Raw genomic sequence first — 25663 nt, 5'->3', positions numbered from 1 at the left:
GGTTACTAGCATCATTGTGACTATTGTTAAAAGCGCCATACAAATAAAATTGACTTAAATTATTAATTTTATGTTGACGTTTCCTGCCACATTTTTTAACATTACTATTGCCTGTTTACGCTTCCTGTGCGGAAAGTGCGCATGGTGTCCATGGTAACGGCGCTAGCCCTGACGTCAATTGCCTAGCAACTGCGAGGTTTGTAGAAACAACATATTATTGTAATTAGCCATATAACTAGCCCCTCTGTGGCTTTGAAAAAAGCCAAACCAATACTAGTCAGTGTCAGTAATAGTAGTTAAGTTACGTGCTTTGAAGCGGTGTACAGTATATGAACACCGTTCGAACAAAATGAGCAGTTTTTAACCTCTAACTAAATTACCTCATACTTTAACTTATCTTTGTTACGTAAGTAACTTATCTAACTATCGCCCGCTAAGCTAATGAGCTAGGAAGAATTGAACGGGAGCTGCTTAACTCGTTCACACGGTTGGGAGATGATATGCAGGTGAGTATCGTAACTAACGTCTGGTAACTTTAGCACATTTCTGTCGGTACACCGTCTTATGGAACTGATATATATTTTTGTTAAAAAAAAATCTTGAAGCATTTTGCTTTTGCTAGAATATATAAATGTTCACTTCTGTTTGAAGAGGTTCCCTGAGCACGAAACTGTACATCTACGTATCTCTCTCTCTCTCTCTCTCTGTATTTATTTTAATACACAGTATTGGCCAAAATTGTTGGCACCACTGAAATTTTTACAGACAATCAAGTATTTCTCACAGAAAAGTATTGCATTAACACATGTTTTGCTATACACATGTAAATTTGACATAATGTCTCACAAAACTCCAAAAATCGGCTGGACAAAATTATTGGCACCCTTAACTTAATATTTGGTTGCACACCCTTTGAAAAAAAAACTGAAATCAGTTGCTTCCTATAACATCAATAATCTTCTTACACCTCTCGCACGGAATTTTGGACCTCTCTTCCTTTGCAAATTGCTCCAGGTCTCTCATATTAGAAGGGCGCATTTCCCAACTGAAATCTCCAGAAGTCTTCAATGGGATTTAGATCTGAAATCATTGCTGAACACTACAGAACTCTCCTGCGCTTTGTGGTCATTGTCCTGCAGGAAGTCCCAAGATCTCGGCTGCAAACCCAGCTTTCTGACACTGGGCTCTACAGTGCGACCCAACATCCTGTGCCAGAGGCAGCAAAACAATCCCAAAACATCTTCACCATATTTGACTGTAGGTACTGTGTTCTTTTCTTTGTAGGCCTCATTCCGTTTATGGTAAACAGTAGAATGATGTGCTTTACCAAAACGCTCTCTCTTGGTCTCATCTGTCCACAAGACATTTTCCCAGAAGGCTTACTCAAGTACATTTTGGCAAACTGTAGTCTTGCTTTTTTATGACTCTGTCTCAGCAGTGGGGCCCTCCTGGGTCCCCTGCCAGGACAGCTTGAACTTTTTCAGAACTTGTTTGAGGCTGCTTATCCACCATCCGAACTATACTGCGTTGCAACCTTTCATCAATTTTTCTCCTCTGTCCACAACCAGGGAGATTAGCTAAAGTGCCATGGGTTGCAAACTTCTTGATAATATTGCACACTGTGGACAAAGGCAAATCTAGATCTCTGGAGATGGACTTGTAACCCTAAGCTTGTTGATATTTTTTCCACAATTTTAGATCACACAGTTCTCTTTTCCTTTTTCTGTTGTCCATGCTTAGTGTGGCACACACAGACACACAATGCAAAGTTTAGAGGGGCATCACATGCTTAAAACAATGTTATTTATCCACAATTTTGAAAAGGTGTCAGAAATTTAGTCCAGCCCATTTTTTACTTTTCCACATGAAGGGAATAATCATGTGTATAGCAAAACATGTGTTATGCAATACTTTTCTATGAGAAATACTTGATTTTCTGGCAAAAAATTCATTGGTGCCAACAATTTTGTCCATGACTGTATATATCTATCTATCTATCTATCTATCTCTCTCTCTCTCTCTCTCTATATATATATATATATATATATATGTATGTATGTGTATATATATATATATATATATATATAGTGTGTGTGTGTGTGTGTATGCCATATCAAAGTTTAGCATATGTTTCAAAACCAAATGAAGCAAAAGACTGAAAGAATAAAAGAGTACATATCTTATCTGAAAATTGTGGGTTTACAAAAGGTGTGTGTGTGTAACAGAGAGAGAGAGACTTTAAATCTTTTTTCCTATTTCATAAAGTCCCCAGATGATCCCTATGAGAGATTCATTCTGCAGCATTTAAAGCATTACGGACTTTTTACAGGTAGGTCTGTGCTAAAATACATCAATCACTAATTTAAAACAAAGCATATCTAATGTCAAGTAAAATTTAATCATGTCCATTGATGTGTAGCAAAGTTATTAGTGCAAAGTTAGTAGTGTGGTGGCTCAGTAGTACTCAACCACGGTCTGTATGCATGGAGTTTGCATGTTCTTCTCTGCTTAGTGGGTTTCTTCCAGGTACTCCAGTTTCCTCCCACAGTCCAAAGACATGCAGATTAGGAAAATTGGCATTTACAAATAGTAGAGTGTAGAGTAGAGTTTGAATGAGTGCGTGTGCCTTGCAATTGATTGTCACCCTCTCTAGGGTGTACTCTGCCTGGAGATAGGCTTCAGGACCCTCACGACCCTGTACACAGGGTAAAGCAGTATAGACAATGAGATGTTCTAATGTATAGATCCTTAACAAACTGTTGTTTATCAATAACATGGAATTGAATGAATGTTTGAGAATGTATTTTGTTTTCTAGACCAGAGTTCAAAGTTTCTTCAGAGAAATGGTACTTCAGGCAGATTATGGGACGGCAGCCATGAGTCTGTGGCCACGGATGTCCTCCATTCAACTCCTGAGAGCACAGATATGGATGAGGAACAACTACAGACACATCAGGGACAATGTATGATTTTTAATAGCAGAAATGTAACCACTGATATGTGATGAAATTAATCTTTTTCTAGTCGAATGTTCTTATAGCCAGTGAATTTTTTTTTATTTAAAGAGATCTCCCATTCCACTTTCTGTCTGTGGTGTGAGGGGGTTGTTTAGTTTTTAGATATATATACTCAGCAAAAAAAGAAACGTCCTCTGACTTTCAACTGTTTTTACTTTCAGTAAACTTAATTTGTAAATATTTGTATGAACACTAAAAGAGTCAACACCATAAGACATAAACTAAAAATGTTTCACAATGTGTCCCTGAATGAAGGGAGGCTCAAAATCGAAAGTACCAGTCAGTATCTGGTGTGGCCACCAGCTGCTTGAAGTACTGCAGTGCATCACCTCCTTATGGACTGCCTATTACGGACAGTCTGAGCACTGATGGAGGGATTGTGTGTTCCTGGTGTGACTCGGGCAGTTATTGTGGCCATCCTGTACCTGTCACGCAGGTGTGATATTCGGATGTACCAATCCTGTGTAGGTGTCTTCCACTGCAAGGATGATCAGCTGTCCTTCTTGTCTCCCTGTAGCGCTGTCTAAGGCATCTTTTATTGCCCTAGCCACATCAGCAGTTCTCATGCCTCCCTGCAGCATGCCTAATGCACATTCACGCAGATGAGCAGGGACCCTGGGCATCTTTCTTTGGGTGTTTTTCACAGTCGGTAGACAAGTCTCTTTAGTGTCCTGCGTTTTTAGAACTGTGACCTTAAATGCCTCTTTCTGTAAGCTGTTGAGGTCTTAACAACCATTCCACAGGTGCATGTTAATTCATTGATTATGGTTAATTGAACATGCATGGAAAACATTGTTTAAACCCTTTACAATGAAGATCTATAAAGTTATTTGGATTTTTACAACATTATTGTTGAAATACACAGTCCTGAAAAAAGTATATATAGTTTTACTTTTTTTTTTTTTTTTTTGTTTATGTATATTTATTTTTGTATCAAATATCTAGTCTCTTTAAACATGGAGAAATATCTACGGACCAGGCAGCTGCTAATTGATCTTGATGGTGGAAGGCCTATACCACGTCTGAGGGAACCACTGGACCTCTTTTCTATCCCTTCCATTTCCTGTCCCTTCCAGGGTGTTCGCTGGCCAACTGAATGTGAAGTCGTCTGTGACAATATCCGTCACATAGGTATATATTCCTCATGCTTTTCATCCAGAAATAGTCACACCACTTCCCGGTTCCCCTTTTTCACAGCAATTTATTTCTTGTATGTGTATTGACACAGAATGGGAACCTGCAGAACCAGAACCATTTTATAAACCAACGGGACATGAGCCGGCACCCACGTCATCAGGAGAGGACAAAGGAATCACTGTATATTGTATAGACTCTGGTAACACTTCCAGGTTTTGCCAGAAAAGGGTGTATCATTTCAATGCTTTTCACTTTATCAACTACTTTAAAACTACATAACAGCTTTCTTTTTCTGTTTTTGTTTGTGTTTTGTTAAGCCACAAAAATGCCGTACTTTACTCGTTCCTGTGTTGGTGGCAGCAGAAAGCATATAAAGAATTTCACATCTAGTGCCGACAGCAAAGAGACTCCTACCCTGTCTTTTGAGTCCAGATTTGAAAGTGGTAATCTTCAAAAAGCAGTTAAAGTGTAAGTGGGTAATATTTTCTTAAGTGTATTACTTTAACAAAAAAGAAGCAGGTATCAGCAAAATAACACAGCAAAGTTGCTTTCTATGTTTTCATTATACACTAAAGACATTTGGTTTTGAGTTCTGATTATAATAATGAGATGATAGATCAGAAGGTCAGCATCAATTTCCTGATACCTTTGTTAGCAGACCACTATCTTTAGTTAAACAAAAGAATAGATGAACAAATAGACTTGAATTAAATAAATGTTAACAGAACTTATGCATTAATGCATATCTCTTACTTGCAGTGCCTGCATTAGTCTGTCCTGCGACCCACTGACATCAAAAAACAGTTCGATTTATCTATCTATTTATTTATTTATTCACTGTAAAAAAAATACCCTGCTTTTACAATGTTTCTGACATTGACTACTGTTGTTTTCCTTAGCTGACCTGTTCGTTTTCCTTAGCTGACCTGTTCGTTTTCCTTAGCTGACTTGGTTGGTTGCTGGTTGTGGTACAACAGTGGTTTCTTTCCTTTCCATGACATTTGAAATAGTTGCAATGGCTATGCAAAATGCTTGTGCCTCGCCCTATTCTCAGCTTTAAACTGGCCTTTTTTCACCCACAAAGAGCTCTCTTGTTTTAATGTCAGTGATAATGTTAAATGTTACATATTTGTTAGTTTTGAAAAAAACACCTGGGAAACACCTGTCAGTCTCGCGTTCCAAAATTGTTTATCACTTCAAAAAGGGTAGGTTAAAAATAGATCTATTTATTTGATCTAATACCTCATTAACTTTTTAAAAAATCTCAAAATAAATTGTCTTCAGTGTATAGCAAAAGTAATTGGCCTGGCCTTTTACATTGAGAATGTATATTGTATATTAACAACAAATTTACGTAATGTGGCCAGTCATTGTACTGTAGTGTGGTTATGTGTGTGTGTGTGTGTGTGTGTGTGTGTGTGTGTGTGTGTGTGCGCGCGTGTTATTTTTGGACACAATAGTTTAGACGTACCTTCTAATTTAATAACACATATGGCATTAGGTAATTAAGTAACATCAATGACAACAGTCAGTTTTTTTTAAGACACAAAGGTCAGCTGTTCTGGAATAATTCTTGCAAAAACAGTATTGTCAGGTGCATTTGCGAAACCCATCAAGCACCATGCATAAAACTGCCTCTCAGGAAAGTGAGCCCAAATTTACATCTGCTGCAGAGGAGAAGTTCATTTAGAGTTTGCAGCCTCAAAATCACCAATTAACAGCATCTTAGATTAAATCTGTTATGAGGGCTTTTACAGAGCACATTTAGCAGACACATCTTAATATCAACTCTTCAGAGGAGATTATTGAATATTATGGATGCCTTTAACCTTGTTATACTATGTAGACTACTATGTAGAATAAAAATCAGAAAGACCATTGAATTAGAAGGTGTGTCCAAACCTTTAACTAGTAGTCATATATAAAACATTAAACAATGATATTTTTCCTTTTAGTGGTCATTATGACTATGAGCTCACTTTGCGCAATGACCTGTACACCACAAAACACACACAGTGGTTCTACTTTCGTGTGAAGAACATGAAGGCTGGTGTCATGTATCGTTTCACGATTATTAACCTGATGAAATCCAGCAGTCTGTATGCAGTAGGCATGCGTCCCCTGGTGTACTCTGAGATTGGTGCCTGGCTGAAGGGAGAGGGTTGGTACCATGCAGGCAACAACATTCGGTAAGTATACATGGGTGTCAAATTAATTAGTCACACTTAGGTCATTTTAAAAAGTTTGATACCCTGCATACCAATTATCCATTTTTTATAAAAGGTATTACCGGAATCAGAATGAAAAGGAGGGCAAACCACTCTACTCGCTCACTTGGACACTTGAGTTTCCTCATGAAGATGATACCTGCTACTTGGCTCAATCCTACCCGTACACCTACTCAGACCTGCAACGCTATCTGCAAGCTGTGGTTTCAGACCCAGCTCGGGCAGTATACTGTAAAGTGCGAGTACTTTGTCGAAGCTTGGCAGGAAATTCTGTGTATATGCTGACTATTACTGCACCCAGTGGCACCTGGCAAGAGCAAAGAAATAGGCGAGCAGTGGTAGTAACAGCACGGGTGCATCCAGGAGAAACGAATAGCTCATGGATGATGCAGGGGTTCTTGGATTTTTTGTTGGGTAAATCAGCTGATGCAAGTCTACTGAGAGAAACCTTTGTGTTTAAGGTAAATAAAGGTTTGGTCAAAAATTTTTATTTTTAACTCTTTTACAAGCCAGCTCAAAGTTAAACTTATTTTGGGCAATATAGATCTCGCAAACTCCCTTATCACTTTGCTTCCAGTCTTGACTTTGGCACAGCCCCTTTCCCAGCCGCACAGCCCCTTTCTAACCTATAGGATGTTTATATATTCATTTTGTGGTCCTTGTCATTTTTAGTAGCTTATACTTTTAGTATGTATTTGTAGGTCTATTTTTTACATTTATTTAGTATTTCACTTTGTTCATAATTCATAAATCAATTCACATGATATAATAAGGATAAATTTATGAGTACAGTTATACAAAAATGATCATCTGCAGGTAGTGCCAATGCTGAATCCTGATGGCGTGGTTGTTGGGAACTACCGATGCTCTTTGGCAGGGTGTGACTTGAACCGCAACTATCGAACTCTACTTAAGGAGTCATTCCCCTGTGTGTGGTACACTCGTAACATGGTGAAACGGTGAGTAGAATAACTAATACATTTACAGTGACAATTATTTTAGTAAAGGTCAGTAGAAGTATGTGCAGATTTGAACATGTTTAAACAGGCAGTGTACAAAAGAAAAACAAGCTGTCAGTTTTTGTATTCTGTTCCTGGCTAACTGAAGTAGAACTGACTGGGTCCTTTGCTGTTGTAACTCATCTGCCTCAAGATGTGTTATGTTGTGCATTTTGAAATGCAATTTCTGCTTACCACAGTTGTCCAGACTCAGTTTGCCCATCTTAATTGACCTCTCTCAACACGAGCAGCTCTCTGGACTTTTTCCTTTATTGCACTATACTGGGTGAACTCTCGAGATTTGACAATCCCAGGAGATGAGCAGTTTTGAAAATACTCTAACCAGCCAGCCTGGCACCAACAATCATGTCATTGATGACTTGCCATATGCTTGGCTGTTTAGATAACTGCATGAATGTGTAGGTGTTCCTAACAAAGTGCTCAGTGAGTGTGCTTTATATAAAAACGTACAGGTGGCTCAATAGTGAGCTAATAATCGGAACACGTTTTGCTCTTCAAGAAAGATTTACTGTAAGCAACAGGCATCCATGATCTAAGGATAGAATTAAATAAATGATGGTATAATCAATTTCTTTAAATATGAGTTGGGATAAATTTGTCCAGGGTTATGGCTAAAAAAGCAGCATAGGGGCAAAATCAGGTTAAAAAACCTCACAACTAACAAACAAAGCTGTACATCTTTCCAGCCTTACCAGCAGGTCATGTATAATCAAATTTACATATTGAAAAGTTTTTATTTTTATTCATTTTAGGAATTGTTTAACAGTTTGATGGATGTATTAATGGCCAATGATTTAACATATTTTTATTTATATTAAATGAGATATGTAAAGTACATGGCTTTAACTCCTTAGGTTGCTTTCTGAGAGGGAAGTAGTGTTATACTGTGACTTTCATGGCCACAACAGAAAAAACAATGTATTCATGTACGGTTGCACCGACCGAAAGGATACTTCACTACATCTTCAGGAGCGTGTCTTCCCTCTGATGATGAGCAAAAATGCCAAAGACATGGTAAGTATATGCTGAGGCTGTTGCAATTAGTTGATGCCTTAAAAGTAGATCTTGAATTATATTATTATTATTATAGAACATATTTTTTTTTTCTAGTTTGCTTTCAGTAGTTGCAAGTTTAAGATTCAGAAGTGCAAAGAAGGCACTGGTCGAATTGTAATGTGGAGGCTCGGCATAAGAAACAGCTATACCATGGAGTCAACCTTTGGGGGATCCACTTTAGGTAAAGGCCTTTGGTTACCGTATATATACAGTGCATCTTAAAAGTTAATCTTCTTTTATAATTTAATTTAAAAAGTGAAACCTATATTCTAGATTTATTACTTATAAAGTGAAATGTTTCAAACCTTGTTTTGTTTTGATTTCTGTCACTATGGCTTAAAGGTAAAAATCTAAATTAAAAAATGTAGTATCTCAAAATCTTAGAATATTTCACTTTTAAGTTTTTAAATTACTACTCATACATTAAAAACAAGCCCACATGGTGGCATAGTGGTTAGCACTGTGGCCTTGCACCTCTAGGATCTATTCCTACCTCAGATCTGTGTGCATGAAACTGTGCTTGATGGGTTTCAGATTAGGCTAATAGGTGTTGCCTGTATGTCCTGCGATAGATTTGCACCCTGTCCAGGGTGTACCCTGCCTTGTGCCTAAATTTTCCTGGGATAGGCTCCAGGCTTCCTACGATGTCTTGTTCAGTAAATGCATGGGAAAGACGGCTGACTTGACAGTTATTCAGATAATGATCGACCACACCCTCCACAATTTTTTCATTAAATTCAAATTTTTCGAGATAAAATAACAAACACCACCAAATTAATTACACAAAATAATTAACAATTAAATTAACTGTTTATGAGCAAAAGAATAATCTTTGGTGACTGTGTCAAGATTTAAATTGAGGATTCCTGATATAAAGTATATAGTAAGTTAGACAAGAATCCATTTTTATAAATACATGTAGTGGTATTGTTATCCATGACTGTTAAGGATGTCTTAGAAATGTTTTCAGCAAGTCCATTTTTATTTTTAAAGGGAGCAGAAGAGGAACTCACTTCTCTGTCAGGGACCTAAAGTCTATGGGCTACCACTTCTGTGATACCCTCCTCGACTTCTGTGACCCAGACCAAACCAAGGTTTTTTATTTATCTAGTATCTTGTATTCTGCTAATACAGTAAGACTAAACAAAGATGCTAAAAATCTGGTTTAAAACTGTTTTGTTCAGACTGAACATTGTCTGAAAGAACTGGGTGGGTTGCTGAAGCAGGACATCACACAGAAATTGGGCAGGGATGTGGACACCCTGGAGGGCATCTCTGATGTAGACATTGAGTCTAGGTAAGGAGATTTAATTATGTAAGTCATTTGACTCGATCATGACATTGAGACATTTTGAAATGTATTCACACTAAATAATATTATGGGCAATGTGAATAGATAACACTACTTAAAATTATCATGTCATGAATGAAATCTAAATGCACATTAGCCAAATCATCCTTTATGTTTTTGAAGCCACAGATTACACATTATCTTGTCAAACCATTTTTGGGTGTAACAGCTACTCTTGATGATAGTAATATATTGATATGATATGATATTGAATTTGGTAAAAGATTTCCTGTGAAAGATGACTGCAGAGTGGATAGATTTTAATATGTGGTCTAATACCCAAACCTCATGTTTACTGTAGGTTTTTTCCAGATACTAAGTATGAATATAATACATAATACTAACCATGCACATTGATTTATTACAGTACAAGTGGATCAAATAGCACAGACTCAGATAGTCTGCCTGTTCATCTTTTAAACTGCACAGACCAGGTACACTGTTCAACTAGTCAATTGTACATAGTGTCATCAGTTTCTACACTAATGTTTATTTATTTATATGTTTATGTACTAATGCTTTTGACTTGTTTTTGCTGATATCATGTTTTTTTCCTTGACTTTGCCAAGGAATTAAAAGCCAAGAAGAAGCATTTACGGAGCAGAAAAGAAAGAAATAGATTACGAAAGCAGGGATCACAGAGTGCAAAATCCAAAAATCTTCAGAAAGACAGCAAGAATACAGTAAGCTTTGCATAGAAATAAACAGAAATAAAATGTCACTGGGTTTTGTGAGTCCTCTGAGAGTTTTCTTCTTGACCTGGCAGGATACAATACCATCAAGTAAAAATCCAGTGCCTGAATCAACTCATGAAAAAACAGTCCCTCCAGTGCCTCCAGTGAAAGAGGGGAAGGACAAGAAACCAAATGTGATTAAGTCATATCTCAGCTATGGATAAATTACATGCAGAAAACATTGATTAAAATATGTTAAATGAATTAGATGAAACATGTTTGTATATCCAGGCACAGTCAGGGAGGGAGAATCAGTCTGGGAGAACCTGGATCCCACATCCAATTCCACGTGTTAGTCTTGCTGGCCATGGAAATTTTTGGAAGAAGAAGAAAGACAAGGTATGACCTCTGATGGTAATATTCATAATATAATAGTAATGCTATAACAGTAAGGATTATATCATCTTGAACATTGGAACAAATTATGATCATGCAAAAACTAAAATCACGACTTGTATGTGTATTGTTTGTTTCATTTTCCTTAATGCAACATGTTGAACTATGACTTGGCATTAAGTGTCATGTAACATCATGTGAAGTGCCGTATCAAATAACAAATATAAATAATTTTAGAAATGGAGCTGTGATTTAAATGTAATCTTTTTTTTTAATGCAAAATGCCTGCAACCCAGAGCGATTAAACAATGAACATGGATCTTTTTTTCTGTTATTTTCCCTATTGGACCTAAATTGTGTAAAAATACTGTTTGTATTGAAACCTCAGATTACTGCACAAAAAAAATCTAGCTAGATTACTGTTAAATAAATTAGTGTTAGCCCAACTTCTTACAATGAAATTTGTTGAGACAACAGGTAACATTGTGTGCTTGAACACTGAAGAAATACTGAATGTTCAATAGACTCAAGTTCAGCCAACAATTTACCTTCACTATGATGCGATTGATTTTATAAAACATAAACTCAACAAGAGGCAAGTAAGAAATGCTTTGGTAAGTCAATATTACTTAAATAAAATTAGAATTTTTCAATTTACAACATAATTTTTCAGTATTTTATAAACACTGTATATTTCAAAGTATAAAATTTTACTGACTTTAATGTTGAAGAATTAGACAACTAGCATCCGAGACTTTATTAGCTTAAACATTACAGTGTGATTTATTATATTTAAAATTCCCCGCTACCTTAATTTGGCATTTGCACTTTGCCTAGCAATGCAAACCCAACCCTTACCAGACTGATGCTATCAAACTGCACTAGCGAAGTAAAGATGACCATTTTGGGATACCTTATTATGGGTAAGTGATGTTTCTTTCCTCATAAAATATGTTTCAGTTATCTTAGAGATTATTTTAAACAAGCGTAATATGGGTGAGGATGGTGTGTTGTTATTGTTATACTGTAACACAACATAAGATTACTTACTTACCAGTCTGTGCTTCTGATGAATTATCAATAACATTACTTTTTAGTCGAAGTGTCGTGAAAATGTGTTCGCCCCAATTTATTTATTTTTTATTTTTTGGCATGTTTGTGGTCCTTAAATGATTGAGAAATTTGAGTAAATACAAAATGCAGTTTTTAAATTAGGATTTCCATTTATTAAGGGACCAAAAGCTGTCCAAACCTGCAAATAATTACTTTGACGATTGATGAATAATTTAAGTGTGACAAACATGCAAAAAAAAAGTAAAATCAAGTAGGGGACAGATACTTTCTTATGGCACTGTAACATTTTAAATCTTATAATTGTCTGGATTAAAAAAAAAAAAAGACTTGTCCTTCGAACAAAAACAATGCTGTAATGAGTTTTCCACATAGCTTAGTGCAACTTTTGTAATTGTCTTAGTCGTTTTTAAAAATCACTGGCAGCGCCAACACCAGTTGGCTATGTCTTTAGATAACTTGATATTTTACATCTACAAATGTTATATTAGTTAACTTATTTGTATGAACCCACATTGACTAAATACCCATTTAAATAAATTAAAAATGTTAATACAGACAGACAGTGGCTAATGCTAACATCAAGTTCAATGGTTAACATTAGCACAGGCAGTTTATTAACATTATCCTGTTAACAACATTAACAAAGTCCATTTGTGCTTTGGGGCTAGCATTAAGTAAATTTCAATATTGTCTTTGGAAGTCTATGAATTATTCTGGCATACTTTGGTTCTGCTCATAGTTTATGGTCATAGACCAGTTAAGGAAAGGCAGTTAGTTACATCATACATATCTGCACGTGCTACCAAATTATAAGCATTCCAACTGTGTGACAATTTCCTTTGGACCCTCACATTCAGACATCTTTGCTCCTTATATATAATATTTGTACCTTTATTATAAATGATGAAATGATTAAATAAAAAATGTTAAGATCTTTGATGGAATATGAAACATTATGTAGCTTTAACCCATCACTAGAATTCCAAAAACAGCCTTTTACACAATATATCCCTATTGATATATTTAATTTTTAATCATAATTAAATATATTTTGTGTGGTTTATTCATTTTTGTCTTTAACAGACTTCTCTTGTTTTTTTAATCAGAGGTCTGCTGTGGAGGATTAGGTCAGAGGAATGACATTTGGCCTTTTGGAGCTACTAGAGGAGCATGAACAAGCTGTTGAAGTTTCTGTGGTGTTGAAGGGTATTGTAGTTTTTGTAGTTCGTAGGTGACTATGCGACAGCGTTTGGAATGATGTTTAATCTGGTCTATACTCTGATCAATTAATTCTTAAAGGACTGGCTGTACACGTTTGAAGCCATCCAAACAAGTGTTATCGGACATGGGGAGACATGTTCCCCTCAGATTCATATGTTGTGAACCAAATTCTTGTTTTTTTTGTCTGACACATTAGGAAAAAAGTTAAAACCAGTTAATCTTTACTAGTTATAATATGAAAGGATTAGCAAGACTGATGAGCATTTGGTGTCCTTTAGGTATTTTACTAACCTTTAAGCCAAATAGAACATACACCGGCAGCGGATAATTACTGCCATAATTAATATGTTTCAGCTGTTAATAAGTTATTTAACCCTAACAAATGGAGTAAGTAGCTTTTCATTTCGTAAACAGACAGAAAACATGTGGCCGTTGCAAAGATGTTACTCTGTTTCAGAAAGGCCAAGTTATTGTTGTGCATCAAGAAAAAAAAACAACAAAAGAAATTGCTACAATTTATAAAATTGGATTATAAGAACTATAATACACATTATTAAAACCTGGAAGGATATTGGTGAACCATTATCTTTGAGGAAGAAATATGCTTTGAAAAACATCCTAAATGAGAGGGATGGAAGATTACTTAAACAGAAAAAAACAATAGTAGATCTCAGAGCTATGTTTAATAGTAAAAATAAGAGCATTTCCACATGCACAATGCAAAGAAAACTCAAGAGATTGGAACTAAACAGCTGTGTAGCCATAAGAAAAGCAAATAAAATATATTTTTGTATGACTTTTTTTTTTCCCGAGCAGTGTATATTCTCTTGTTTTGTGCAAATCACTGTCTTAACTTTTACTAGTTTGGAAGAATAAACTATTTTTAAGTAATGTTTGTGGGTTTCAATTTTTGGGGTATTGTTAGGCCAACTTGTTGTTTTTTTATAGAAAGGCAATCACTTGAATCAACAACATCAATGGGATGAGTCTATTGATTGTTTTGACTAACAGAAATACTCTACCAACTTGACCCTAGAGATAAATAATTAACTGAATTTGCAATGAAAAGAGCCAATTTACTTACTTGAATAGTCAAAGGTTAAGTCAACCGTAGGGAAATGTAACCACACAACAACCATGTCTTGAGCTTACTGAAATATTAGATTTAGAGAGTCAATTTAAGAATCGGACCTGGGTATACATTGTGCCAACTAAAAAAGCATTGTGAAACATTTTGTTTGGTCAGCAATTTATCTAAAAGTTGGGTTAATTTCAAAAGAAAGCTGTGCAAGTTACTAAATTTTGAGGCACCTTAATAATATATATTTTTTTACAGTATATAAAAGATTCATGAGAAAGAAGTGATTGGAGTGGTTTCCTGCATCAAGTTTAAAACAACTAATAATAAGTACTCTGATCAGTTATGGTCTGTTGTGCCTTGGTGTTTCCAATATAAACCTGCTGTGGTATTTTTCATTGCTGGAGAAAACTTTTCATCTTCCTAGTGTGCTAATTATTCTTCCTCTGTACCTTCTTAAGCATGACGTAGGTTACTTTCCAGCCTTATTTGATGAGACTGCAGGGTCAATAAATCACTCCCAGATGCAAACACAGCACCAGCCACTGATTGTCACTGAAGTTCGCCACAGATTATCATGCCTGCCAATTCAGCAGTTTCCCATGCTTTTCAACAAGGACGTCAAAGCATACTCAGGAATGAGAGGTGTGTACATTCTTAAAAGTTTCCCCTCCTTTAACATTCTGCACTTAAGTCATTAATTTTTAACATTAACATCAGATTTAATATCAATAGGAAGAACCTCAGTTTCAAAACTCTCGCTGCATAGGTGAGTAGTTTTTTTTGTAAGTTTCTTTATAGTATGTTTATACTTTCCATTATAACATCTAAATGTTGTTTTACATTCTGTAATCATTGATTTAATGCCTTTGGAACTGTCTCATAGTTTTTGCACAGTTAAAATAATCATAGACTGTAAAAGCTTCACTTTGCACTCGCAGCGACTTGGATTCTGTCCCTCTCTACTCTTCCTCCAGACTCTGGGACCTTGATTTCCAAAAGAAATTTAATAATTACTCTCATCTGAAAAGAGGAGAGAGAGAAAGTGAGCTCTCTTTCCAGTGAGCAAAGGTCCAGTCATTTTTCTTCTTAGCTTAATTTAGATTTTAAAAAAGAAAGTAAAAAAGCTTCTGATGTTTCTCTGGTTTAGCAGTGGCTTGATACTAGAAACACAACAGTTGACCATTTCCTAAAGACATCTATGCGTGGTGGCTCTTGATGGACGGACTCTAGTCTCCTAAATTCTTGAATCTGCTTCGCTTGAGGCTTTTTAAAGCTTCATCTTCTTAGGGCTGAACTTTTATTCTGGTTGCTTGTACACCTTTTCTACAACACCTTTTCCTCACAGTCAATTTTACAGAAATATGCTTTGATACAGCTTTCTGTGAACAGTCAGCCCTTTCAACAATGACCTTTTGTGGCTTATGCTCTTTGTGGAGGGTGTTAATAATTGTCTTCTGTATGAATACTATAGTGGAATACTGAATGAATAGTAATATATTCCAACTTGAAATTAAATATTTTAATATTTTGAGATACTGGATTTTTCCAGTAAAAAGACTTGAAAAAATTTACTTCATATAAGTTTTATTGTTGGAAGTAAATTAGAAAAGTAAATCAACTTTCACACATTATTCAAATTTTACGAGAGGCACTGTATTTTGATCCATTGCAGGGTTGTTCCAGAGTGCATTTCTGTCAAAAGCCTTGAGCTCACCCGCTCTGCCTACTCAGCCCACACTGCCTACCAGCAAAATATTAGGCAAAAAAGAACACCACAATCAAACAGAGTTTCACTGGAATACTACATGCCTGAAAAACCAAGCACTACAGGCACCTTGAGGAGCAATCTTAAAACATATGCAATACGTGAGTCTGATTCATATGAATATAGAATTTGCTGAGGCCCTTGAACTTATATCCAGTTTCTACATTGACTGACACTTACTTAGGTGACATGGTGGTGGAGCTTCAGGTTCCTGGGTTCATAAGTTACCCTGAGTGTGAGTTGCATTCTGCTTAGCATCTCACTTGACCACTTTCCGCCTTTTTTTTTGATAGGGGGCTCTAAGATAAGATAATATAAGAGAAGACTTATTGGCTATGGTAAATTTCCCAAGGATGTTAATGAATGTGAAGAAGTGTAAGAATGATGCCTTGTCACATCTGGGATTGATATCCTTGTCTTGTCCTTATGGTTGCTGGGATTCACCATGATGCTGTTTAGGATAATGTGATTAATAAAGATAAATAAATGACGCTTTGATTGCAGTACACTTAGATATAATAATTGAAGTGTTTTACTTCCTAATTGTAATTCTAATTATTTCAAGTAAAACCAATCACAAGATCAATACCAACTGAGCCTCATGGCCAGTTTAGAATCCAATTTAAATCTGATTTGTGATTTGCAAAAAATTCCATTTCTGACTCTGTAAAACAACGATTGTAGGCTAAAGAGTTATTAATGTAATTTATTGTTTGGTGGGAAGCAATCCATAAATGTTCAACAAATACATAATCTGCTATTTAAAAATATATATATTATTCTTATATTTTATATTTTAACTGAGCAATTGAACTGCAGCAGGACTGGCAGAACTGGAGACTGAGCAGTCCAGTGAAGCAGAGCAACTTAATAAACAAGAAACAGGGGACTACTCTTTTTTCCCTGATCTAGAAAGCATTGACCGACCTGGCAAAAGGTTTTTAAGTCTTTTATTCACACCATGTTTTATATCTTACTTTGCTTTTTTTTTTTTCTTAACTGTCACTAATGTGAGCTATATTAACCTAATTCCACAACAGTTTGAGGTTCTCAAATCGACTTGGAGCTCTGAGGCTAGAGATGTTACCTGGTGGGCAAGAAGATGCAGCTTCTTCAGGCAGCTGGAGCAGTGAAGGTGGGTATACAGTGTTTAATATCTTAGGTTTCACTTGTTTAACAAGATGAAAAATGATTATATCCTGCCTACACACTATATGGCCAAAGGTTTGTGGACATATGACCATCACTCCCACATGTGAGCTATGGAGTGATATCCTGGACATTTTTCAAAAGGAGTTGCAAATTGCAATTGCGTTTCCCATATGTGGACGCATAAAGTGTGACATAATTCAAAAGCAATTGCAAACTTTGCATTACCATTTGCCTTTTCGCCTTTGCGAACGAACACTGAATGCCAAATTTCAAATGAAAAATCTAAGTCAATTTGCATTTGCATTTTCCATGTCTTACAAGTCATGAGCCTGTCATATTTAAGTAGCGAAATCAATGACCATGTTTGCTTTTTCACTTTCTCTGTATGGGAAGCCAATCACATCAAAAGTCGGACGAAACCGCGGCACCCGATTGAGCCACTCTGCGCGGCCCAATGGAACGCACAGGGCGACAATCTGGATAGCGCAGAGATGATCTGGTTTATTTGCGCAGCCCGGTGGATTTTTGCTCAACTCGGACCGACTTCTGCAGCGCTGCTCATATCACAAACCTGTGCGACTCTGATAGAAATAGACCCCGCCCACCATCAAATTACATTTTAGCCACAATTCCCCGCTGTAGTTTAGAGTGCAAAAAGTGGAAGCTGTTTTTTCATGCTTAGGCTATAAAGAGATTGACAGACATTATGAAGTTGAACTTCTTATTTTCTGAATTTATTATGTGTTCTACAACAATATACTGTATTTAAAATGTCAGGACTGTTTAATATTGTTTCCACTATGCGCCTTGCCATGCCTGGTTTGTACGTGCGCATCCCAGCGGGGTAAAATGTAATTTGATGGTGGGCGGGGTCTATTTCTATCAGAGTCGCGCAGGTTTGTGATATGAGCAGCGCTGCAGAAGTTGGTCCGAGTTGCGCAAAAATCCACCGGGCTGCGCAAATAAACCAGATCATGTCTGCGCTATCCAGATTGTCGCCTCCATTGGGCCGCGCAGATATTTGGTCAGCCCAGAGCGTCTCAATCGGGTGCCGCGGTTTCGTCCGACTTTTGATGTGATTGGCTTCCCATACTTTGCGTCGCGCATGTGCGGGTCTATACTGTGAGGCGTGATTGTGTGGTGAGTGACGTCACTCGCAGTCGCGAACAAGAGGGGTGAATTTTAGCAATGGAGGTAAACCGCGGTAAAGTTGGTGTTATGTGCTAAAATGCCCCCCTGCCACAGATTGCACTTCCCACAAAATTTCTATAAAATGTATTAGGACATCACAATAAAAAAAATCATATTATTATTTAAAAATATATTATTATAAAATATATTATTGCTATTATAATTAACCGTAGACACGTGATTAAGTAATACATGAAAATTAAGACACGTAATACAAATTCTCATATTATGTTTATTTTGTGGCACATTTATTTTGCAGCCGTTTGACGGGGAGGAATTGGATACGACTAAATTAGGGAGAAAATCGAAAAAAGAAAAAAAAAGAACTCCAACAAAACCCTGATCTCAGCCCCACTAGACACCTTTAAGATAAATTGGTACATTGACTGCAAAAAAGGCTGTCTCAAAAGGCTTTTAAAACAGCAAAAGGCGGCAGTGTTGAATGGGATGTTCCGAAAGCAACTATTTACCATTTACAATTTTTTTAGTATATTACATTCTACAGAACTAGTAGAGTCTTTCTATTGCTCATGTCCTTGCTGTGGTGTCACAGCAAGAAGTGAGGTGGACCACATAATCAGGTGTTCAGACCATTAGAAATAAAGCCGCAAGCATTGCATCTCAGCTTATTAAAAATAAAAGATAATTATGCCTAATAAGTAAAGCTCAGGGAAGCTTAGGAAAGCTGCCTTGCATATAAAGTGGGACCATCATACAAAAATACGATGGTCCCACTTTATATGCAAAAGTACTGATTACAGAATAGTGGTATAATGGACTACATGGACTACCAGGCCAAACAAGAACATATTCTTAATGTGTTAGCCCTCAGACTGTAGCCTCATTAGAAATCCACATCCTTTGTTTTGTGGGACCCATGGGTGGACTTAAGTGGCCTTACTACAGGCTTTTAATGCTTTGAGCATAAACCTGAGCTGCCCTTACCTTGAACGTAAAAACAATTGGTTTCTAAGGGACAAATTGGTTTCTAAGGGGGATGATGTTCTGGCTAATGTAGGTACTATTTCGAAAACATGGGGGCAGATTCAGGCCATATTTAGAATGCCTAAAGATGAAGATAGAGAATACAGATATACAGAATTGCTACTGGTTGCACTCCAAGCCTGGCAGAAAACCTCACTCCCAGAGAACAACTAACTTGGTGGTATGGATTGTAAGTAAGTAGATTGGAAGGTTAGATTTAAACTATAATTCTATGACCATCATACAAAAATACTGATTACAGAATAGTGGTGTAATGGACTACAGTTGATCCAGGATCCATACGGAGATAAAAACCAGGCCAAACAAGAACATGTTCTTAATGTGTTAGCCCTCAGACTGTAGCCTTATTAGAAATGCACATCCTTTGTTTTGCTGACATTAGCACAATTCTTCATTACAAAGAATACAAAGTATTGGAAGTGACCCACTGATAATACAACGGCAAGTCAGTCTCACTTAAGGTCAGAAACATGGCCGTGCTCCTCTTGTGACAACACTGCTATTAGTAATTTGCAAGAAAACCTCAAATAGATTTGAAGGAAACACCTAGTTGTACATAGAACTACAATAAGTAACCTGTTTGTTTCTTACATCTGATTCTTCCTTTTCAGATGGGGCCATGCTTAACAGAGGATGGAAAAAGAATAAATAAAAACATAACACAATCTTACAAAGAGGAGGAGTGAAAAGTTTTTACTTTGGAGAACAGCCTGGAAACAGGAATTACCCAGAGGAAGACGGTGGAGACGCTGGGGAATAGTTTCTTAAATTACTTCATTTATACAAAAATGCTTAGCACAAAAAAAAATACATTAGCAATATTTGTGTTACTTAGGCTTAGAAACATGATGGATAGGAGCATGTTCCTTACGCACAAAACCTGTGTGTTTATTATTAATCAGCCTTGGTAATATGCTTTTTATTAAGGCATTTATTTATACAATCTGGGCAAATATTCACATATGAATTGTATATAAATAGATGCTACTGTCAGGGACAGAACATTTCCCTAACATTATTGTGCTACTTGTGCATGGGTGCTAGATCTTTTTACACAATTATTGCCATTTAAAAAAACATTACAGTTTATATGTATTTTAATTTTAACCACCTGCAATTTACCTTTTCTTTGGTTATTGAGTTAACACATAGGCATTGCTCCTTTTTTTAAAAAACAGACAAAAAAAAACATATAGTACAATACTTGACAGTTGTGATATGCTGATGACATAAATTGAACATAGAAAAAACAGAATCTACAAAGGTAGTTCAAACAAATGTTTACAGTCTGTTTGTGCTTTGTAAATGAGTATATGCTACTGAAATTCACTTCAGTCTTTTTATGTATATATTTATATTATTTGCAAAGATACACCATCCATCAGTAGAACAGCTGTCATGATCTGAGTTCTTGAACACCATTAAACTGGCTGAGGTGAAAGCGGCTTTCTGTGTGTCTGACCATTGCACGCAGTGCAACAAAACCAGATAGAGCCTGCAAAAAGCAATGCAAACAAACATTTAACAAATAGTAGATTATAACTTATGAGAGCTTTCTAAGAACACTATATTATATATTGCATACCTCTGTTAAAATGAATAAGGCCAGAACTATATGAACTCCTCTTTCCAAAGGTTGAATGAGTATAGCTTCGTTGAAGAGCTGGAACAGAATCAAAGGGAACTGCAGAAGTAGGCTGAGGAGCCAGAAGCCAGCCAGTTCAGGGACCTGTAATGATGCATTAGCTATAATGGTTAAAAGATTGACTTTATTTACATGCATGCATTTTAAGTACGAGGTGGTATCAAAAAGTTTTAAGACTGGTTATGTAACACAAACAGATGGCGGCACAAGGCTGCACACAGTCACAGGGAGCAAAATCAGTGTGTCAAAAGACATCTTGTATACATCAGGAGCTGTACAACTGTTGCTATTCTCACCCTGTACATTACCAGCTCTGCTATTTCATCATGGACAGCAAGTTAGAACAAAGAGCGAATGTGAAATTCTGCATAACACTAGGCAAAACTGCCACAGATATGTTGAATACTCATGCTGCACTAGGTCATTCGAAGTGTTTTGGGTGGCGCACACTTCAAGAGTGGAAGAACATCACTAAAAGACGACAAGAGATCAGGAAGACCTTCAACAAGGTCTTTAACCCCCGAAAATGTCTAAACCATTTGGCAACTTGTGCATGATGATCATCGGAGAACAATACACAACATTGCTGCTAGGGCTGCACTGTATTAGGAAAATATGCGATATGCAATATTGTTGAATATTGCGTTAACGATATTTTTTTATTAATATTAGTATTGCCTATTTTTTAAAAATTATTTATATATGTAATGATACTACTAAAATAAACAGGTAATAGATATTCGTCTGATGTGATTAAATCTAATTCAGGCTAAAAAGAAACTATATTGTAGCGTTTTTACGCCGAGAAGAATACTGGAGAGACGAGTGAGCTTATTTGCTACCCAATGCAATGGCTGGGAGTACTTTATTTAGCACACAGCCGGTAATGGCATGAGCAGCACCTTTACTCAGGAGCCTACCTCTAACTCAGCGTCAGCCTGAACTAGAGCACATTTCACACGTCACACACCTCAACACACACACAACAGGGCCGAAGTCACTAACCCAAACACCTTTCCCCATCATGGTGAACACACCGACATTCCCGCAAAGCATGCTGGTCGTCAGCCGCCGCCCACGCCCACGCCACACTGCCCCCACCCGAGCTGTGACCGTCCCTGGTCACCATGAAGCACTTTGTTTCGGAAGCGTGGAGGCGGTCGGCGCTGGCGGTGGGAACGCCGGCGTCCTTTGGCAGGTGAGGGATGAACGCAAACGTAGTCCTGAGGCGGTCCGGCCTCCACAGAGTTCAATGTTTCCCCGGCGTGCGGCTGGCAAGGCGCAAGACGGTCCCAGTGGAGCAAAACTCGTGCCCGCCCCGCCAACCGCACCCGGTAGATGACATCGGAGAGCCGAGCTATTACCGTACAGGGGCCCACCCAGTGAGACACACGCCCGGCCGAGAGCCCCCTCCTTCTCCTTCTGGAGGAACACACCCACACCTGCTCGCCAGCAGCAAAATCTCGCCCCTGGCTGTGAGTGTCCACGCCCATTCGCCCCATAGGTGCCCCCACCCGAAAGTCTTGCAGCGGTGCCCGCGAGCGCTGGGTGGGGCCCTTCTGCCTGGCGATGAGCGGTTCACAGTTCAGCTGTGAGACCGGCGGAGCGACTGCGGGTGACGCTCTGGGTGACGCAGAAAGACGGCTGCATGCTGGCTTGGACGGCTGATCACCACCGGAGGGTCTGGAGGACTGCACAGGGGAAACGTCCTGCGTCGAGGGTTCTACGTCGGCTACCGGGAGTTCCATTTCCCGGTGTGCTGCTAACCTGTCCGGCTGTGGTTTGGGTCCGAGCAACCTGGCTACCCCGAAGTTACCACGCAGAGTTCCGCTGGACAAGTTCAGCACCGCACCCCATCTATCCAAAATGTCCAACCCCAAAACGCAGTCCTCCTCGACACTCCCCACTAAGAACTCGTGTGCGTAAGTTCGACCACCCACCTGGATTCGCACCGTGTGACACGCCCGTACCTTGACGCAGCCCCCAGCAACGGTGCGGATGCTGAAGGCAGGATCAGGCCGTCGGCGAACACGCTTGCTTTGCCCCAGTACTCCAGAGCGCAGCAGCGAAACAGTGGAGCCGGTGTCCACGAGCGCCCGCAGTAAGACGCCATCCAGCACACAGTCAATGTAAAGCCCCGCGCGGCTTCCCAAGTGTCCTCCCGGCGCTAGTTTAGCGGCTGCTAGTGTACGCTGTCCCGTGCCTCGGCCACGCCGCGAAACGTCGGAGAGTTGCTCGTTGCCTAGCCGCGACGGGTAGCCCTGTCCCCGGCTAGGTTCACAAACCGAGCGCCACTGAGCTGCGTGCGGTCGCTCGGCTCTTCCGCCGTGATGTACCGCCGATATGGGCTCAGCGCGCTCGGCCTCGCGCAGCGGCAGGTTGCTTTGCCGGCTAACGGCGCGCGGAGCTGTCTCTTGCTCCGGCGCTTGCGCAGCGCCAGCCTCCGCCCCGAGATCCAGCGCCGGGATTTTCACCTCGCCGCTCCGCGTTGGTTGCCGTGGTGTGCTCGCTTTAGCGCCGTCGGGAAAGCGCTTTTTCTTCGCGAGTAGTCGCTCCGCTACTCTGCGGCCCGCTTGGATTTTCAGAAGGTCCTCCGTTGTGCGCTCAAACCCGTTATTCTCCATCCCACTTCTGACACCAATGTAGCGTTTTTACGCCGAGAAGAATACTGGAGAGACGAGTGAGCTTATTTGCTACCCAATGCAATGGCTGGGAGTACTTTATTTAGCACACAGCCGGTAATGGCATGAGCAGCACCTTCACTCAGGAGCCTACCTCTAATTCAGCGTCAGCCTGAACTAGAGCACATTTCACACGTCACACACCTCAACACACACACAACAGGGCCGAAGTCACTAACCCAAACACCTTTCCCCATCATGGTGAACACACCGACATTCCCGCAAAGCATGCTGGTCGTCAGCCGCCGCCCCGCCCACGCCACAATATGTCAAACACTATGAATGACCTAAAACCCTTAGCAGATATTCTGATTTCTGGTAGATCTGCCAACACAATATGAATTACTTTCAAATATTACTTTTTATTTACGTGTAACCATACACTCATCAAGAGTGTCTTAAAACAAGTGCATCTTTTAAACAAAATATTTCCTTTGGTTTGCCTGTTTTTTTTGTTTGTTTTTTTAAAAAGAAAAATAAATATTAAACAAAAATTAAATAAAAAATACTATTATGTGTAAAGATATAAGTATAAAGATATAAGCGGGTATAAATATTTTAAGGGCCCATCTGATTGGTCAAATTTGGACATACAAATGCTTGGCACATAATTAAAATTTCATTTATCGCAACTCTTTCGATACAGATATTGCGTATACCATTATCGTGATAACGATCATTTTTGGATATAGCGTTCAGCCCTAACTGCTGCCATTGTCGGTGGGTCATACAAAACAATCCAGGCAATCCTCGCATGTGATATAAATGTCCCCAGACTGCTGACCCAGGAGCAGCAGGAACATCTTGTTGAAGTCTGCCAAGACCTCTGTCAGTGTGCTGTGGATGACCTGTCCTTCATGTTGAGGATTACTGCCGGTGAAAAAACTTAGGTGTATGGTACAACCCTGAGATGACACAACAGTCTTCCCAGTGGAATAGCCCATCAAATCCACAACTGAAAAAGGTGAGGCAGATCTACAGCCTATCTATTAACTTTGTCGACATTCGTGGCATCGAGAATTTGTCCATAGGTGCCAGAGCGGCTATAGAGAATTCTACTGCCAGGTATTAAGGTATCTGAGGAAGGCGAATAAAAAAACTGCGTGTAAACAGAGCTAATCTTGAAACTTTTTGTTAGCCCCTCGTATGAGCATTCGAAGAAACTAAAAAGAAAAAAAAGTTTTTACCTTTTCTTGCAGATTACCTGCATAGCCCAGGTAGAGCCTGATAGCCTCGATGAGTGTCATTAAAATTAGAACAGTAATTAGGATGAATTTGTAGTAATCAGGAAGTACAGGATACTGAAAAAAGACAAAGAAATAATAATAATAATAATAAATTCCAAGTCGTGTTAATCTGCACAGAACTTGACAATAGAGAAGGTAACTTATACTCGTTGCTTACTTTGAGCTGCAGCATTACGACTTCACTAATCCACCAGAGAGGAAAGAAACACATGTTGAAGAAGAGAGCCATCTGAAGAGGCAGGCTGGAGACAACATCTGTACCTGCGGAGTGAACGAGGCTACAGCTGCAGTCAGTACACAAACACCAAGACCCACCAAGTGAATATGTCCGGCTAAAATATCGCTATCACATTATCTTGCTTTTGCAACACATTATCAACTGTCCCAATAAACGGTAGCTGTTAAACCAGTCCAGCTAACCAGCTAACAGTTTATCGCCGCGAGCACGCGTATGAATAACCGGGGGAGTTAGACAGCTACTGTAGCTATAGCTAACGTTACATTTATCGCCAGATTGTTTTTAATTAAAGACATGCAAACTTACTGTGATTCAGAAATGTGATATGATCCTCGGGTAAGAGCTGTGTATGACCCTGATGTACGAAAACAGTCCGTGAAAAATCTCCCAAACGCCTTCTTATAGGTTCAGGGAGATCCATAGAGCAAAGCTAAACGCGTAACCACAAACACTGCTGCTAACAACGGTGTCGAAGGCGGGGTGCG

The 25663-nt window shown here is 38.6% G+C and overlaps 2 protein-coding genes across 3 annotated transcripts; one reads left to right on the top strand and one right to left on the bottom strand.

Annotated features, from left to right (window-relative positions):
* The first annotated feature begins 270 nt into the window (after positions 1–270).
* Positions 271–20096, top strand: agbl2 (AGBL carboxypeptidase 2). Of its 2 annotated transcripts, none has more exons than XM_053490152.1 (23): positions 271–506; positions 2266–2329; positions 2817–2963; positions 3963–4148; positions 4246–4353; positions 4472–4622; positions 6110–6343; positions 6438–6843; positions 7199–7341; positions 8256–8415; positions 8512–8638; positions 9451–9551; positions 9642–9754; positions 10176–10242; positions 10378–10491; positions 10575–10676; positions 10774–10881; positions 14713–14896; positions 14987–15020; positions 15927–16120; positions 16842–16956; positions 17060–17154; positions 19979–20096. In XM_053490152.1, exons 1-23 carry the CDS (start codon positions 501–503, stop codon positions 20017–20019), a joined length of 3000 nt encoding a protein of 999 aa, XP_053346127.1. In that variant the 5' UTR covers positions 271–500; the 3' UTR covers positions 20020–20096. The 2 variants fall into 2 exon arrangements, with proteins under 2 accessions (XP_053346127.1, XP_053346120.1); XM_053490145.1 differs by having other exon boundaries at positions 16839–16956.
* Positions 20079–25639, bottom strand: tmem17 (transmembrane protein 17). The gene is made up of 5 exons (XM_053490165.1): positions 25485–25639; positions 25098–25201; positions 24881–24994; positions 20953–21096; positions 20079–20862 (listed from the first exon to the last, which is right to left on the bottom strand). Exons 1-5 carry the CDS (start codon positions 25597–25599, stop codon positions 20764–20766), a joined length of 576 nt encoding a protein of 191 aa, XP_053346140.1. The 5' UTR covers positions 25600–25639; the 3' UTR covers positions 20079–20763.
* Positions 25640–25663: the final 24 nt, after the last annotated feature.

This window comes from Clarias gariepinus, chromosome 2, assembly GCF_024256425.1.
Source record: "Clarias gariepinus isolate MV-2021 ecotype Netherlands chromosome 2, CGAR_prim_01v2, whole genome shotgun sequence".
Classification (NCBI taxonomy): Eukaryota; Metazoa; Chordata; class Actinopteri; order Siluriformes; family Clariidae; genus Clarias; species Clarias gariepinus.
This window is presented reverse-complemented; position numbering and strand designations above follow the sequence as displayed.

What these genes read in the sequence shown, in the direction of transcription:
- agbl2 (XM_053490145.1), top strand. An exon ending in CATGCAGGCAACAACATTCG is followed by an intron (nt 6,344 to 6,437) that starts GTAAGTATACAT and finishes TTTTTATAAAAG; the next exon opens with GTATTACCGGAATCAGAATG. An exon ending in GAGAAACCTTTGTGTTTAAG is followed by an intron (nt 6,844 to 7,198) that starts GTAAATAAAGGT and finishes GATCATCTGCAG; the next exon opens with GTAGTGCCAATGCTGAATCC.
- tmem17 (XM_053490165.1), bottom strand. Translation starts at nt 25,599, where the DNA reads ATGGATCTCCCTGAACCTATAAGAAGGCGTTTGGGAGATTTTTCACGG. An exon ending in TCGTAATGCTGCAGCTCAAA is followed by an intron (nt 24,995 to 25,097) that starts GTAAGCAACGAG and finishes GTCTTTTTTCAG; the next exon opens with TATCCTGTACTTCCTGATTA. An exon ending in CAGGTAATCTGCAAGAAAAG is followed by an intron (nt 21,097 to 24,880) that starts GTAAAAACTTTT and finishes GCATCATTACAG; the next exon opens with GTCCCTGAACTGGCTGGCTT.